This window comes from Varanus komodoensis, unplaced genomic scaffold (genome assembly GCF_004798865.1).
Source record: "Varanus komodoensis strain SLA01 unplaced genomic scaffold, ASM479886v1 scaffold2, whole genome shotgun sequence".
NCBI lineage: Eukaryota > Metazoa > Chordata > Lepidosauria > Squamata > Varanidae > Varanus > Varanus komodoensis.
In genome coordinates this window covers 20,380,736-20,399,089 of record NW_025335568.1, presented here as the reverse complement: position 1 = coordinate 20,399,089, position 18,354 = coordinate 20,380,736, and the positions used below count along the sequence as shown (strand labels likewise).

At 40.8% G+C, this 18,354-nt stretch overlaps 1 protein-coding gene across 1 annotated transcript; it reads left to right on the top strand.

Moving 5' to 3' along the window:
• Positions 1-1,217: 1,217 nt before the first annotated feature.
• LOC123022643 (sodium/hydrogen exchanger 9B2-like) lies at positions 1,218-16,986 on the top strand. Its single transcript, XM_044428498.1, has 11 exons — positions 1,218-1,307; positions 3,239-3,398; positions 6,330-6,500; positions 8,822-8,964; positions 10,198-10,325; positions 10,962-11,137; positions 13,433-13,539; positions 14,222-14,371; positions 15,133-15,241; positions 15,942-16,078; positions 16,759-16,986. The coding sequence occupies exons 1-11, from the start codon at positions 1,218-1,220 to the stop codon at positions 16,984-16,986; spliced, it is 1,599 nt and encodes a 532-aa protein (XP_044284433.1).
• Positions 16,987-18,354: the final 1,368 nt, after the last annotated feature.

Here is an 18,354-nt window from a genome sequence, read left to right as displayed (position 1 = left end):
AACCCTCGGGCAGGAAGATTCAAGGAGGGGGCAGCACGAGGGGAAGCGGCAGCAGGGATCCTCGAGGCCCTGCGCAGGCAGTGGCCGCCCATACTTTCGGGCTTTACATGGAAGTCTGCGGGCTCGGCCGCTAACACTGCCTCTAGATGTCTGAAGTCGATACAATTGACATTGATCTTGGAGTGCGGGGGGAAAACGAAAACTAGGCCGCGCTACCTGCTCCTTGTTCCGCCACGAAGCGGAGACGACACGGAAGCCCTCACAGCGTCGACGCCCGTGTTGCCGTTTAGCCGTCGTGCTCGTCGCCCCCTGCGGCCTGCCGTTCCCGCTCATCACAGGCCGGTTGAAAGGAGGGACCGTTATTCCCACCAGCGCGGCCTCGGGCTACAGAAAGGAGCCGGAGCAGGATGGGCGCCTCTGAGGCGCGCTGGTGATCCATGGCTGAGGCGAAACTGCCCGATGGGAAGGGCTTTCCGTGACCGAGCGACAGCCGCACGCGGAAGGGCCGCCAGCCCGGGGTATAGAGCGGGCATTGCTCACCCAACGAGCCCCGTCCTCTGCCGGTAGTCGGCCTCCCCTGCAGGCTGCTGGTGTTAGGTAGGGCTTCTTTTCTGCCTCGAACGGGAAAGCTTTTTACAGCCAGTTCCTTTTTACCCCCGATTTATATCCTGCCTTTTTCTTACAAAGGGCTCAAGGCAGCTTACATCATTCTCCTCCTCCATCTTATCCGCACAACAGCAATCCTGTGAGGTAGGTTGGGCTGAGAGTCTGTGACTGGCCCAAAGTCACCTAGTTGGCTCCATGGCTGGAATTCAATTCAGATGTTGGACTGCAACTTCCACCATCCATTACCATTGGCCATGCTGGCTGCGGTTGCTGGGAACTTAGTTTGAGTAATTTCACTTACAACCAGGAACATGAACATTGCTGTGCAGCTTACCTATTACAGCAGTGAATGAACTCTTGCACAAACCATGGTGAAAATCTTTGCAGAACACATGGGCAATTATTTCTCCTCCATTTATGGTATCACAAGTTTATCAAACTGTGCTTTAGAAAGTGCAAGTCTGTTTAGCAAAGGTGGACATTTAAAAATGATTAATGCCAAGAATTTCTGTCATAATGCTCGTGGAAAGGATTTAAAGCAGGCAGAATATATGGCACCTGAACCTTTGTTTATTAGAAAATGCATTCTTTTAAATCTTAGATTGGACAGCATGTCAAAGAATATAGTGGCAGACAGCAAGGATATAACTTCATCTGCAAATATGAGAAATAAGGTTAATCCCAACCATCAGACAACTCAGGTATTTGTCATTAAGATATTTTTATAACTATATTAACAGGTTAGGTATTTAAATGGAAACAGGTATAGGATGCCTAGGGATTAAGTCCCTTTGAACTACGAAGGACTGTTGCTGTAAAAGGATAATCAACCACAATGATCCCTTCTTGTTTTCCTCCTTATAAGCACAACAGATAAAATGAGAAAAATGTGATGAGCTTCAATTAAGATTTTTAATTGCAAAATTATGGCATTGATTAAAAATAAATCAAAACATTTCCTGCTTTTTCTGCTATTATGAGTACTAGAAATTCCTTTTTGTTGTGCTTGATGAATGTAGCTGTGGTATTTCATGGATACAACTGCAAGATGCCTTGAATCATTGTAAAATTCCATTACTGGTGGAGCTCATTGGCTTGGATCTAGAGTTAGTTATGATTAGATTAGACCCACTGAAATCAACAGAGCAAGTTAATAATAACTTAACATACCATCAACTTCAGTAATTATACTCCAGGTATAATTAATCTGAGTCCAACCTATTATCATTCATATATATTCATTCATATATAATCATTTACACACTTTTAAATGTAAAAAATAACTGTTCCAAAACAAATATTTGCTCTCTCATTGAAAGATTTCAGGGATGCAGCACTTAGTTGGACTTGGCTTCCTTTGGAAAGAATTGCTGAAAGATTTTGACATTCTGCAATATTTGAAGTCATTTACAAATCTGCAGGTTGAGCAAAGGTAGAAGCACAACTTAAAACAGGGATTCCCATCATGTTGGCTCCAAGGGCTTCATTATATGTCTCTTGTGGGCAGTGGGGGCAGAGGATGCACATGGGTACAAAAGAACAGACACAAATGCACAAACACTAATTCACACACTTTGTCACTCCCATGCACACATACACTCATTCACATTCCCTCACATGCATACCGACTAACTGGACAGCTGCAGTTATTAGACTAGACAGCTGCATTATTAAGGCTAGTGAGGAATACTGTTCTTTTAATCCCAATTTATTAGGAGAAATTAGGGATAAGGGAAGGGATTTCTTTCTTAGTGTTACTACCAGCAAGGGCAAACCCAGGCTTTTCCTAACAAGGGTTTACATGCAGTGCTTGAAGATAAGGGGAAGATTACCTTGCAAACTCTTGCTGTGGTAAGGGTAATCTTAGGCTTTGCCTTGCTAGTGTTAGCACTAATAAGCGAAACTTTGGGCAGGATCTGCTTGAAGCAGCAAAGGCCCACCTGCAGCCCAGAGGTGGTGCACTCTTGGCTTAAACATTGCAACAGATAATGAAATCTACTGCTCAGATCTCCACAGAGAGGAACCCCTGTGCTGTTAGCTTCATGGTTGTTGTTGATATTCTTTCAAGTTGTCCCTGACTTATGGTGACACTGTGTATGAAGGCCCTCCAAAATATCCTGTCCTTGACAGCCCTACTCAACTCTTGTGAAAAGCAAGTGACTTCTTTTATGGAATTGATCCATCTCACATTTGGCTGTCTTCTCCCTTCAACATTCCCTAGCAGTATTTTCTGGTGAGCCTTGCCTTCTCAGGATGTGCTCAAAGCACAATAACTTCAGTTTGTCATTTTCCCTTCCAGAGAAAGTTCTGGCTTGATTTGATTTAGGATCTGTCAGTCCAGGGTATTTGCAAAGCTCTCCTCTAGCACCAGGTTTCTAGAGTTCTCCAAAAACAGCAATCTGTCTCTTTTGTTCCTTTTACAGTCAGACCTTACATCATCCTTAACTGGGTGGGGAAAGGTCTGCCTCTGCCCCATTTAAAAGATCTAAGGAAGATCCATTTATCAAGGTTAATCAGGCAGCAATCTTCCTAACAAAAGATGTACTTGGAAATTAGCCATCAACTATTACGGAAATTTTAGCAGTCGTAAACAAGTTGCTGTTGTTCAGAATGTTTCTTTTTAATTCTGAAGGACAATATTTTGGATTCTGAAGCTGTTCATGATCATTCAGAAAGAGAAATAACCCAGATGAACCATGATGGACAGGAGTCTGAGGCAAAGTCACCAGGAAAACTCAGGCAAATATGTGCTTGTCCTCCTGAAGGCATTATTGCCACAATAGTGACAAATGGTATGTAAAGCAAAGACCAAAGTCAGGAAAACTAAGGCAGAAGTGAAAATGGTCAGCTTTGGCTTTCTAAGGACTATGAATAGTCATTTTGTGTGCAGTCCAGTGCAGCCCACATCAGATGCACATTAGACTCCAAACTTCAGGGCTTACATGCATCCAGTGAATGGTCTGGTATTTTATCTGGATGACCATTTTTAGCTATCTGGAGTAACCACAGGGGAAGGGGAGGAAAGGAGCCTGGGATACCCAAAAGTTGCTGGCCCCAGACTCTCCCCTCCCCTCCCCTCCCCTCCCCTCCGGATGACCCCTTTCCTCCTTTTTGAAGCTCAGTTGCTTCTTCAAGGAGGCAACCAGTGTGGTTCTCACTTCGCTGGGGTACAGGTTTGGCCTTGGAGTCCCAACTCTGAAGTTTCAGGGCTCCAAATGAATTTATGGGTCCCCCCAGAAGTGTTCAGGGCATAGGATTTCACCCTTTATCTGTTTTAATGTTTCAGGATTAAATTGTTTAAATAGAAAAAATATCCTAATATGATATTTAAATCTGATCAGCTTAAACAGATGTGAATGCTTGCCTAGTTTTATTTTTAAAAGGGTGTTGAATCAATTTTGGAAGGTCCTTGGGGAAGAATTTGAATATCTTGTCTTTGATATTACACAATCTTCCAGTACAGCTGTAATACCTCATTTGTATGTGTTTGTAAAGGATGAGAGTGGAGATATTGTAAAATATCCTAATGCCCCATATGAAAATATCGCAAGAGGTGGAATGCCATAGCAGAATATGTGTTTTTGCTTGCACAAATCCCTCATTTCCTTCTGGGGCTAATAACAGATGCATGGAGCAATTTTGGTCAGAATTGTGGCAGGAAAGGAAAATCTTTCTCCCTATAGGCTATGGCTCTGAAGAAAATCTACGCCATTACACCTGCTATTAGCACTTTAAAGGCAACAACATATGCAGTGAAACATTTAGCATCGGGGCCTAACTACATGTGTCACTAAATACATTGCTACCAATGACATCAGTTGTTTTTTGTTTATGTAAGTCCAAGGTGATTTTTATCGAGACTATGGTGGGCAGGAAGGAAGTTTATCCTTTCCTTCACCAGCTGCTGTGAAAACTGTGATCTCCCCACCCTGCAGTTATTAATGGGGGGGTGGGGGTGGGGAGTGATCCATTGGTAAGGCACACAGGTGCTGCAGCACCTGTAAAATTGGCCACCTTGAAATTTGTCCACCTTGATGGCCAATTTACCATCATGTTTCTCATCATATGCAGTTAGTCCTGAGACTTGGTTCCTGTGGAGGAAGGGAGTGACGTAGTAGGAATAGCCAATGTGGACTTGTTTGTATAATTAAGATTAGTTAACTTGAAAGAACAACCATTACCAAAATTAACAAGGAAATTCTTCCAAGGTGACAATAGTCACAGAGAATGAGCAATCTTAAGGTAGATCACCAAGAAAGATGGAGCATCTGCTACTTATTGTGGCTCAGAGAATGTTCTGAAGCACTCATATATAGTTCTTCAGCTGATGATCAGCTGGTGTGGCCTAATAATCTGCATGGATGGGAGACCACATAGGAAACATGTAAAAACCACTCAGAGATTTTTGGGGGAAAAAACAGGGTGTAATAAGTTAATCTTTAGAAGTCTGAAGCCAAAGCTTGCCAAAAACAAATCCATTGAAATTTTTCATAGGCAAAGAAACTAGTTTACTAATATTCCTTCCATGCTGATCCATCAGTTCTGCAATTCACTGAGCTTTCATGCAATGCATTATTGTTTCAATTATAATTCCAAGCTCTTAAACCAGGTCTTAATGTTTCCACCTGCAAGTGAACGCCACTCCTCTCCCTGCCAACAGACAAACTCACTGTATTTCTGCAGAATAGTATTGAAACTGGATCCTGACCAAGAATATAAGCAGAGATGCATTCTCCTTGAATGCATGCAAAATATAACCAAAAACTTGATCCACAGATATCAGTAGGATTCATGTCTTTGCTCTGGATAAAATTCCTAAAGACTGAGAAGCACATGCAAGGGAAATGTTAACTGTTAATGGAAAAATTATTGCATGGATAAAATTGGTGGATAGAGTTTCTCCTAGAGATTTTCAGCCTTTATATAACCTCAAGCATATCTTTTGGCACTATTTTTACTATTTATTATTTTGTTTATTGTTGGCAATATTTATTGCTTTCAAGAAGAGTGTGCAATTGCCCATGTGCCAATAAAACTCTATAGCTTCAATAGTCTCTCATCAGAAATAGATAGAGAGCGACACATTCTCAAGTAGTATCTTTCAAATGCCACCACTCTGGTCTAGGATGATGTGCCTGTAGAGGCAATTTCAGCTCCAAATTAAGGAATAATATGATGTGGAAGGTGACCCTGAGTGGTTCTAGATAAGGCTTTATGGTGCCCTTGTGCTGCCTCAGTCTCAGAATTTAAAGGGGGTCTAGATGACAAGTGTGTTCAACTCATACCCCTCCCATATTTTTCCATTGCTGCTTCCATCTTTTCTCTTATGGCAGAAAACTCATTAAAAAGACAATAGCTGCACAATGCCTACTGGTTGGTAGCACTGGGTACTCTCTGTCAGGAAATGTTCCAGGTATTTAAATCTCTCTAAACTCTCTTCAGGTCTGTATTGTCAGACTTCCATAACATGCTTTGGTTGTACATCAGTGCATAGCTGGCTGACTGGCAACTAAGAACAAGCCAGTAAAGAACTTGTATTAACTAAGAACGTACCATTTGCTGAAAGCTGTAGATAAAGGGACACGTTATAAGAACATTACAAGTAACACTACAAAGACTGGCATGACAAACACAAGTTTTATTTCTTTTAGTACTTTAATGACAAGTCATACTCTGTAAATGCTGAGGGGTGACGCTTAAGCATTTCCCCCATTTCCTTCCAGTGGCAGCAGTAGCACTGGTCTGGGCCCTGATCTGGTCCATTACAAGCCATGAGAGTCTTCCTGGTGGAAACATCTTTGGATTTCTAGTCCTCTACTGTTGTTCTGTAAGTGGAGGTCAACTTATAGCACTAATTAAAATACCTCATCTGCCTCCATTTCCTCGCCTTCTTGGTAAGTATCATATTATGTAAAAAACAGAAGATGCACACTATCTAAACTTGATTTGTTGAGGTGATAGCAGACTTGTCCAAAGCCAGATTATACCTCCTTCCTAGTAATATGAATCTGTGTTATTTAAAGATGGCTCCATTAGAGAACATTCTTTTTCTCATGTCCCACAAGCTACTGGGATATTTAACAGGAATATTTTTAGTTATCAATTCACCTTGCTTCTTTGTCTCAGCCATTTTTAATGAAAGTCTTTCTTGTAACTCAGTGTATCTGTTACTTATTTTTCTTTAACTAGGGACAGATCCTTTGGACTTTTAGCCACAGGAGGGCTGAGCATAAGGGTACATTTTAGTGCACTTTGAGTATCTTCTCTTTTGGGGGTGGGGGGAATAGTTTACCAAGTTTATATTGCACAAGTTTGATCTTAATCTGTCAAGAAATATGTGATTGACTTAACCTCAGAGTATATCCCTAAGGTCCTAGCACTGATTCACTTCCTGTGCATGTGAGTAATGCAAAATTTTCAATGGGGTAGCATATTCCACAACAAGATAATTGTGGCCATATGCATACCAGGACAAGTAATCTAGCCAAATGTATGGACTTCTGAATTTTATTGAATGTAGGTACTCAGTAATTTTCACTGAAATTGATGGAACCTGGAATTGCTCAACACTAGCTGAACTGGGTCTCTTAATTATGCACATCTATCTCTTTGCACTGACTGTACTGCTGAGAAGTAATTCCAAAAGGACTTTTCTTTTTCACATCCTTGGTCAGATACCTGCTTCCATAAGTAAATCAGGAGAATTTTAATTCAGTCAGATGCACAGTATTGGCAACAACACCACCTTAGTAATTTCGGTAGAAAAGTGGAAAAAATTAAATACAAGTGTAATATTTCTGTTGGAAGGGTGGAGGATTATTTTCCTCTCTACCTCTGAGAAAGAAGGAGGTAGGAAAAATGCAAATATCAGGCTCCACAGTAAACATTTTCCCATGAAAACCCAGTGTATCTTCAGAGCAAAGTAGATGTATTTTTTAGACAGCTGCAGGAGTGGACCTGAACTGATTAACCCTTTTGCTCCCTGAAACTGCTATTAGGTGCAGAGTAGGCAAAAAGCTTATTTTAGCTTATTAGCATTTGCAGGTAATAACACAGAGGTACACAGTTTTTTTGCCCCTGAGAGCCATAGCAGGCAGTTTTACACATAAAAATAATTCAACATGCTCAATCATACTCAAGGGTTTTTCTTGCCAGAACTAGCAAGTAAACCCCTTATTTATCTCCAGTGTTTCCTAAGAGATCAGAGAGAAGGGGATTGTCTTGCTAGTGCTAGCAGAGACTGGAGACAAGGGAAGAATTTCTCTTGTTAGTGCTGCAAGAAAATTCCCTCCCTTTTCTCCAATCTCTCAGCAGACATGAGAGATAAAGAAGGGGTTCCCTTGCTAGAGCTAAAAGGAAAACCCAAGGCAGCAGTCTTACTTTTATTCAGTGGCAGCAGATGCAGAGGAATTTGGTAGCCCACTGGGAATAGCTTGGTAGGCTGTATGAGGCTGAAAGACTGCAAGTTTTGTGCTCTTATAATAGCAACTTCAACACAATTTAGGCTGGGGAAAAATTAGTCAACCACTTTTCCCAGTGCTACAGCCATGATCCAGGTCCCAACCTCTAGACTGGGACAGTGAGAAAGGGAGAAGTTTAGAGGACCAGTTATGGCTTTTCTCTGTTACATTCTGAGAATGATGAACATATATTTCCAAACAGAATGGCTTGACCAAATTCAAGTTAGTAGTAAAGTTGTTACCTTTGCTTATGGCAGGAAGCCCCTTTGCCTTTACCAGCTGCACACCATGCAGAAATTCCATAGGTACAGGTTTACCTAACATTTAGTGATGGCAAGAGCTTGAATTGTTCAATTCTGTCTGCCATACAACTGTGAAAAGCAAAGATCACCCACTGGAGTGGATAGACAGGACTTGCCATTGTTCCATTGTCTTGTGAGGAGTAGAATGGGGCAGAGAGATTGGATTGTGGTCCCAGCAATATTAGAAAGTAGAGCTTCTACTGATTCTGGTCCTGGAGTTTAAACATTGCCAGAAGGTTGAAGATAATCTTCCACTGAATCTCTGCTTTGCTTTTTCCACTGATTTGCCACTTTTCTCTTTCTCTCTCTGTTAAGCTTTATGTACAAGATGATTTCTTGTGTTCTTCCTGGACTTAACATTATAGCTGTCTGACTTTACCCAGACCTTTCCAAATGTTGTTGCCCCCTCCAATGTAAACAGTCTTTCTGTAAATGGCTTTCTGTTTCATGTAGGGATGTTGCTTGCTGGATTTCTCATCCGAAATATTCCATTCACTAATAAGATGATCTACATCAATATGAAATGGGGAGCCACCTTGAGAAATATTGCCCTTTCAATTATTCTGGCCCTTGCTGGTCTTGGCCTTGATTCAAAGGTAGAGTATCAAAAGGATTTTCCCCCTGGACTAATCTAGTCGATCAGGACGGACAATGTAAATTCTGATCTTCCCAGCTAGAGAAGAAAGAAGCCTCTGCTTTCTCTATGCCCACATGCCTGTCATTTAAGTCTCCCCAACCTACGACTCACAGGAGTGGCAGTCCAACACATCTTGAGAACATATAGTTGGAGAAGGCAGCTGCAATCAGTTTAAGTTTAAAAAAGACTGGCCAGGAACATTAGAGGGCATGAGTTTGGGACAGGATGGATTAGAATAGTTGCCTGATATTGTAGAATCTTTGTGGTTTTGAATGAGCTCCACATCAGAGTTTTGTCCACGTGACACCACCCAACAAAGGGAAGAGACCTAAGTATGAGTGTGTGTGTATGAGATGGGGGGCAGTGGAGGTGGGTAGAGGCTCATAGTTTGGAAGAAGCAGTTGAAGAATGAGAGTTTCTAGCTAGAATTGGTTAAAACTGAGGCTGCAGCCTAGAAGATTGTCCATCTGGGGATCTGTTGGTTTGTAATGCCTACTCACCTATAACATACATTTTGCTTGGATATGTGTGAAGAAAGACAACATATGTCAAATGCTGTTTCACTCAAAAGAGACCTTTACAGAACTGTCTGTGTAGTCTCTTACCACTTGGGGTTAGAGATTCATATATGTGCCAGTGTTAAAAACAAGAGAGGCAAAGACAACAATCTATGATGAAGGACAGAGGCAAACATCATTGTTGATCCATTTATGTTGACCTTGTAAATAAGTACACAAATTTTAGTAGACCACAAATAATCAAAGCCCAGTGGGGCCTCTTAGAAGGGGGCTGCAAAGTTCTCTGCATTTTTGTGGTAGGTCTATAGGAGAAGATTCCATCCTGAAACAGACCCTGTGCTATATACTAGAGGCAGAGGAGGGAGTATCCATTCCTCCTCTATCAAGCCTCTCATTCACCTGCATGTGATTCTTGGTCACATTGGTTACCAGGCTAGTGCTTAAATACAAGATTTTTATACATAATTTAGTGGAAAGTATGTCTCTAATACAGTTGAAAAACTGCAGGCAAGTCTCAAAATCTTATGCCTCTTTTTGCAACTGGATTATGATCTGCTTTTGTGTTGTTCCATATTCTACATATTAGGACATTCAGGTGGAACACATCTACTCTCAACAGGTTTTCTTTTCCCTGCTGCTAAAAACCACTAATTTGTCAATGTTTTGTCTTTCAGGCTCTGAATAAATTAAAAACTGTCTGTTTCAGGCTAAGCTTGGGACCCTGCATTGTTGAAGCATGCTCAGCAGCTGTCTTGTCTCACTTTCTTATAGGCCTGCCATGGGAATGGGGTTTTATGTTAGGGTAAGAGGTAACTCTGCTTGCTCTTGTTTATCTATTATATTGTTCTTCTAGCAATGCTTATACCCCATTCTTAAACCAAATAGGCAAAACTCAGAGCCCTTATGTACACAGGTCATTCCTATTCACATGACATAAAAAGAGTGATAGTGAATATTTTCACACAGCCAAACACCAGCTGTCTATGGGAAACCCATAAGTAAAACACAAATGGAACAGCACCATTATGTTTGTGTTCCCTGACAACTGGAATACAGAGAGGTAGGAAGGTAGCATATAGCAATCTATGAATTTATCTAACCCCTTTCTAAGCCCCTTTATTGTGGGCCATTACCCCATCTTTTTAGTTCTTTATTGTTAATAATAATGGACCAAACTTGCTTGCACTGGTTTTCTGCATCAGATAGCTGCACAATAGTCTGGATAACAAGGTGCTTGAAATGCCATATAGAAACTTACTTGGTGAATGGCAGCACTGAGAATAGCAAGGAAGGGAAGTTTTCCTATCCCACTTGTTTTTCTTTTCACAATTAGAAGTAGGTAGAGAATCCCCAACACACAAGTGCATTTATTAATACAAATTGTACCTCAACTTCGCTAGAGTTTCACCAAAGGAAGCTATATGTTATTTCCTTTCAGTTTTGTTCTAGGTGCTGTATCTCCTGCCATTGTTGTCCTTTCAATGCTGATGTTACAAGCCAGAGGATATGGTGTTGACAAAGGCATCCCAACTTTACTAATAGCTGCTGGCAGCCTGGATGATATTGTAGCTATTACAGGTTTCAACACCTTCTTAGGCATAGCCTTTTCCACAGGTACTATTGTTACTCCATAGAACCAGTGAACCACAGCATGTACCCATCTGGGTTGTGGAAGGAGGTTTAAAGCAAGCAGAGTGTCAGAGTTGGAATGGAGTGGCCAAATTTATTCTTATTAGGGAAAGGGGTGGATTCAGTTTTTACATGGAGTTGTAATCTTGGCTCTGCTGTTGCCAGTGACTGCCCTTCCACTGATACATAAGTGGCACTTGGGAACACGTGGCACTTATTCATCACCCTTTTTAAAAATTATTTTTTCCATTGTTGAAGATTATGCTACTTTTTTTCAAAGGTTCTATTATCTTTTTTGCTTCCACAGATATTCAGGAGTGCTGTCTGATATGCATAGTCTTGCCTGGTCTATTTCCTTGTATGTGTCACCTGTCAAAGATGCTCCAAGGTAGAGTAGGGAACATATAAGGAAACTGACAAGGTGAGACTATATATAGGCTTATTTACACACAGTTGTCAAGGTCCAGGGGGAAAATATTGCTAAGAGAGAAGAGCAATCCATTTTGAAATGGAAAAGCACCAGAAATGGGGAAAACAGCAGAAGAAATTAGGTGCACCAAAAGATGGTGGTAAGGGAACATGTATCTCCCATGTAACACCATCATTCTCTCAGTTTTAAATGTTGAACTGGTTGTTCTCAGTCCTCCACCTTTTAACCATTCTCCAAGTCCACAGCTAGTTTAGAAAGATGAGATGCTAACTCCCTTCCCCATTTCCAAATTCCTTTTTGGAGCACTTAATGCTGTAGTTAGTGTACTTCCCTGAAAATTCTTTAAAAACAACCAAACAAAGTAAGGAGGCAGCTGAACGGGAGTGAATGCATAGGTATCAGGATCTATAAAGAAATGCAGCTCTGATAGAAAAAGCTTCCTAGTCCTGCTTTGTTTTATTACAACAATGTGAGTCTTTGAAGTGGCTGCATTGTGTTTTTCATTTGACTTCTGCCAATCTTGCAAGGTCTCCACTTGTGTCTTAATTCTTCTGTTCCTTATTTTGCCTTTGCATCTCGTCCTGCCATGGCATCTGACTCTCACTTGTTCCTGACTCAGCCATTGACCATGACCCTACTATGCCTTACCCAAGTGGTAGACTCTTACCTGTGCAAGCCTTGGTCCTTCTTCTACCTCAATTTCCCCTGGCCCTGGTGCTGTTGTTGAAGATGTCTGCCACTTACATCCTAGAGTTGCCAGTGGTACCCATTGCAGAGGGAGAGGGGTGTTTAAGCACCACTAGTGCTGATATCCCTTTTGCTCTACCTCATTCTGCCACCTCTAAGAGTTTGGTTTAAAAAAAACCTGTCAGAAATTTTTGTTCATTTTTTTGGACTGGGAAATATCTACAAATTTAATAGCTGGGCAGTAAAGTGCAGTGGAAATTTCCACATTCCAGGTGTGCAAATTTTGCCTGCATTTATGTTCCAGACACTAAACTTACATGCTTTTCTGTTCAGCTTACTTCCCAGTCCAAAAATCCCCAAAAATATGCAGCTATTCCTGTTGTATAAAAACACCCTTTTGAGGGTGACCAAACAGGATGGAGAAAATGGGGTTCCAGCACCAGCAGTACTTCTGCCTGTCCTCACCTCCTCATAGGGCCCCATTCACTCTGTTCCGTACAGCTGCCTTCTTGGGGAATGGGGTTAGAGATTCAAGCACAGCAATAAGCACATTGAAAAGGGGCTTTGAAAAGGTGATGCAGAGTTAATGCCTCCCCTTTTTTGGAATAGCTTGAGAATCTGGCAAGTGTTGAAATACGGAGGATATTGAGAACTCTCAGTTCAACAATTAAAAGTCCAGCAATTGAATTGTGCAACAGGGGAGATATCATCCCCCAACTGCTTTTACTGCTGTTAATACTTTGCCCTTTCTTTCCTATTTTTGGTGCTTCTAAATTGCACAAATATGTCTCTCCTTTACTATTATTTCGCTGATAGATTGCTATAATGGGTAGGGAGTTTTCCTTTTGGGTCAGATCAGCCTAGGACTAGGAAAGGGAGAAGGCGGCCATTCATTGCAGCAAGTGGCTTGGGCCACTCCTTTGAGTTCTCTGTAATTGCTTGTCGATTCATCTCCAGAGGATGATAAAAGGTTGCCCTGCCTTGTCATGTGGGTTGTACATGAGGGCCTTCTGGTTTCTGATCCTCTGCATGTTTTACCAGCAGATCTTTTGCCTCTTGTTAGCCATGATTTTGAATATTGTCTCTTGATGTATCCTATTCCTGTTGATAAAGTGCTAGTGAGAGATCATATGGAAACCTGTCCATCTGCTGTGTCCAAATAGGCTCCACCCTGACTAGCATCCTCCGTGGCTTAATGGAAGTTGCAATTGGTGCAGGAGCTGGGAGTCTTCTTGGAATATTTATATGGTACTTTCCAAGCAAGGATCAGGTAAAAAAGCTGTTAAAAAGTTTCAGTCTTGCATCTTTGAAATAGGAGTTATAGAGAACTGATAAAACAGAAATGATCATGACCTCATTTATAACAACAAAGGACATGATTCAGTATACCTTTCCTTAGCATGTTTTGGACTTCAGTCCCATGAACCCTAGCTAACATGGCCAATGGTCAAGGATTATGTGAATTTTTACTCAAAAGCATCTTGATGGGCAGCATATAGTGGAAGGATTATTTAAGAGTTTGTTGATCTTTTTTTGATCATCAGCGATACGTCATTTATGAAGTTCTGTCATTTCTCACTATGACATGATTAGGGGCCTTTGTTTTTATTCAAGTCTGAGACTGTTTTAAACGCATAAAGAGAAATATTTTTAACTTTGTAGCCATAACCATCTTTTTATTATTGTTCATAATATCAGTTTTATCAATGAGTCACAATAGCTGCAGAAAGGATAGGACTGGGCTTCCTGTATCTCGGTTCTTGTTCAAGAACAAACAAAGATAAAACATGGTTAGGGTTGGCCTTCTAGTCAGCAAATGGCTACTCTTACAGGAAAGAATGAAGTAAAAATGGCTACTCTACTGTTTCCATCAAATTGAGTGATTTTCTTAGTAATCTTGTGCATTTTAAACCATTATAATAGTCTCTTTCTTCCTTCTTCCCTGATCTTAGGCATTTCTCATATGGAAAAGAGCATTCTTTGTGCTTGGCCTATCTGTGTTTACTCTTTTGAGCAGCAAGAATTTTGGTTTCCCTGGATCTGGAGGGCTCTGCACAATTATATTGGCATTTCTGGGTGGGATGGCATGGTCTGATAAGAAGGTGAGAGTTGGATCAACATAAAGCTCAGGACTCAGTCTGATTCTATTAGATGAGATTGTGTGGAGTAGTGGAAAGGGTAGGGACCTTTTGTCGCTCTGGGGCTGCATGCAGTCCGAGATGAGGAATTGTGTTGTGCACTCATGCACCTTCCCCACCACCATTAAGGAAGCCCTATTTAGGTTTAGAATAATTTTATCTGATATGGTCAGCAATCTTTTTCAGAAACTGCCTTCTGCATGCACACTTTTGCATCTATGTCATGATATGTATAAAGACACCATTGAAATGGATGGATGCCTCTTTTGATGCAGATGCCCCTTCTCATCTGGGATCACAGTTTGCTATGTGAAACTAGCACAGGAATGAAACATTTCTGTTCTGAACTAGAACAGAAATATTGTAGAAATATTTCTACAAGTCTGTGGGAGGAGGAGGGTGGCATTTATACAAATAAAAATAGGCTAAAATGTCCTGAATATTGGACAAATAGGCAAGCAATGGGACCACCTCCTGAAAGTTGAACTTTTAAGACGTACATTAGCCAGCTTTTCTAGCACTGATGTAAATTTCTTAAATGGTGTACCCTGGACAATAATTCTGTTCCTTCAGGACTTAAGTTTCTAGAGTTAAAGCAAGCACTATTTTGTCTTGACTGGACCACTCATTTTGAGGATGTCATTTTTAAAATATGCAATTAACTTTATCACTAGCACCAACACATGTTCTTGTAACACTGCACCTGTTTGCACTTTGTCCTGCAGAAAGCAGTAGAAGAAATAGTTGCAGTTGCATGGCATGTTTTTCAACCCTTTCTGTTTGGTTTAATTGGAGCTGAAATATCTGTTGTCTCTCTTGGAGCTAGAATGGTCGGTAAGTCTGTTCATGAGAGCTATAGCATTGAGAGTTGTTGTGACAGGCTTACCTTGGAGAACTGAGTGTCTGCTTCAAAACTGGAAATGTGTGTATTAAAGAATAATAGTCATTTGATTAAAATGTCAGGAGTTTTATGAACTATCTTATTCTCAGCTGACCAGTTACCTACTAATAATGATAAATGTCTGAACTGATTTGACTAAATACTACCATATCCCAAGGTGCAGTCAGTTAAAGTACAGCTAGTTCTCAGTATTTGAGATAATTGTCCACACAGAAAAAACAGGAAATGCTAGAGAAATTATAGGCTACTGCTTGACATTATTGCAACCTAGTTTCTATGTTTTGAGACTTATAAAGCAACAAAGGCTCTGCTTGCAGACTTTTGAATCTCAATATGACCCTTCACTGCATATCAGAGCTAGGGCTCCAAGTGATCCTGTGGCCTCCCAGATGATGTTGAAAGGCCAAATGATTGTGCCCTTGGTGACTTTCAGGTGAAGGCCTGGTGGGCAAAAACTGATGGAAACAATACAGAATAGTTTCACATGCTGAACTTTTGCTGTCGGTTTCTGTTGATCAACACCATTACTGCCTGATGAATGACATGTATCTGTGGTGGTTCTTACTTTTTTTTTTACTAGTATTGTAACAATGAGGGTGACTTTTCTGTAATAAATTCATCACTCTGCTGCAGGACTTTGTTTGGCCACTCTGGCTTTGGCTTTAACAATACGAGTTACTGCTACATTTTTATTGGTGACTGCCAGTGGCTTTGATTTCAAGGAGAAAATATTTATTGCATTGGCATGGATTCCTAAAGCTACTGTACAGGTAGACTATTCCTTTATATTTCCTTGCATCTTTAGCAAATAATGAGTTAACTATATACTATTGTATAATATACTTTGAGAAGGACATTAATTTGACTCTTGTATGCAACTTGAAAAACAAGAAAAACATTTGCCTAACTTTACCAAATGGTCAGTCTTACTGTATTTGAAATGTCTTCCCTCTTTTCCCCACCCACCATCGCTGATAACCAATCTTCATGAAGTATGAAACAGAAATACAGACATACTGGGTGAGTTCACCCATAGCAAATAAGCTACACAGTGTGAGTTCTTTGTGGGAAAAAAACATGTTCTGTCTGACAGACTACTGAACTGTCTTGCACCCCCTTCCTCTTTGCTGTCCCATGGATCTTGCAAACTGAAGCTAGCTTGCTCTTCTACCCATAATGCTCATGACTTCTTTTTGATTGCCACTCACCTTCTCTCCTTTCACCATTTTTTCATAAGGTAGGTGGCACTCTTCACTTACCTTAGAAGTCAAGCACAATTTCAGGCAATCTACTCCCTTCCTCCAGGATCTCATCCTACATGTGTTCAGGAGGATCTCCAGCTCTCCAAAAAGGCTTTAGGGCCACTTTAGGCGATCAGGATCAGGAACTTTCCTTTCTTTAAGCAATCTCAGGATCCAAACTGGGTGTCTTTTTCTCCTCTTCTCTGCAGGCTGCAATTGGTTCTGTTGCCTTAGATGCAGCACGAATTCGTCATGATGAAACCCTAGAGCAATATGGCCTAAACATCTTGACAGTAGCTTTCCTAGCTATTCTGATCACAGCTCCAGCTGGAGCTCTAATAATTGGCCTGGCAGGGCCCAGACTTCTCCACAAGACTGATATAGGTAGTGAAGAAGATGAGAAAAGAAAAGAAAGGCAAGCAACTTCACCAATATAGGGGGCAGATCCATGGATGCTCAAAAATTAGCCTGTTGCTTATTCCAAACTTTCTGGGAATCGCAGTGTCCTACAGCAGTGAGCAGAAGTCTGGAAAAACTACTAAAACAGCAACCTGGGTAGAAATCAAATTATGATTCTGTTAAGTCAGAATTCAGATTTCTCTTCAGCCTTGACATAAGAGTTTTGGAAAAAAGCAGCCATAAGTAAAATGGACAATTCAACCTTCTCAGTGACTTTGAACTATATGAGTGGTATACTTCAGAAATATAAATGTAAGCAGGAGAGGAAGGAGTATTCAAGATGGTTCCCTGAAATATTTCATAAGGTGTTCATAAGGTGCACTTGGAGCATATATATGCAAGACCAATAACAGAAGTAAATAACCAAAGAGTGATATCATGGATTATTGAATACATGGCAAAATCCACCACTGCTGCTCTGTTAATTACTTTTCGGGACCCAAAGGCAATATGTGGTAAGAATGGATATATTCAGTCTTTTAATAATCCTGCACTGTCCTGGGAGTCTGATGTTTCTTTTCTTTTCCTGCATCTTGAGAAAATAGCCCCCCAGATGCAAAATTGAATGGTGGAGTGGATTTTGTTTATGGGGCTGACAAAGGTCCTCACAGTTTATCTCCTAGTTCCATGTATTTGATATTAATTTGTTTTGTCGTAGCAAGAACTCCAGTCCTTGGCCACTTGCGGTCATTCCCTTAGCACATTATACAAAAATAGTAGCATATATTAACACAAATAAAAATAGTAACTTCAGAGCTGTCTGCAGCAGTACATCCCACCCTCACTTTGTGTTTTGTGCAGTCAGGGAGACCAAATGAGTTTGATCAGGATCAGCAAAGAGGTTTGGTGCCCTTTTAAGGTTTATATGATCATAGGAACACAGCAAAGAATAATGAGGAGGGCAGCAGGAAAAGTCTCTGATAGCAGGTGGGTAACTGTGATCCTGCTGGCAACCAAGCATATTAGTATTCTGTGTTATTGAAGTTTCATTTTGGATCATAAATAAGTTTTGGGTCTCAAGCATTAAACCTTTGCAAAGCATGATTCAAGAGCTGCAATTGTGACAGTGTTTTCATGAATTTGTGGATCTGTGTTGGGGAAATACCTTTAAGAAAAGCCTTTCCATACTCCCACTGGGGAACACTACATACTTTTAAGAAAATCAGTGCTTGTCATGGGGTAGAAATAAATTGGTTCTCCCCAGTCCCCACTTTCATGGCTACAAAGTTGGTCTTTATTTGGAAAACTTTTGATGGATTCATGCTACCCAAGAGAAACTACTAATACCTTCTCAGAGCTCCATTTCCATCTTTTTAACATGGGTGCTGGATTGTAATGGCACACAT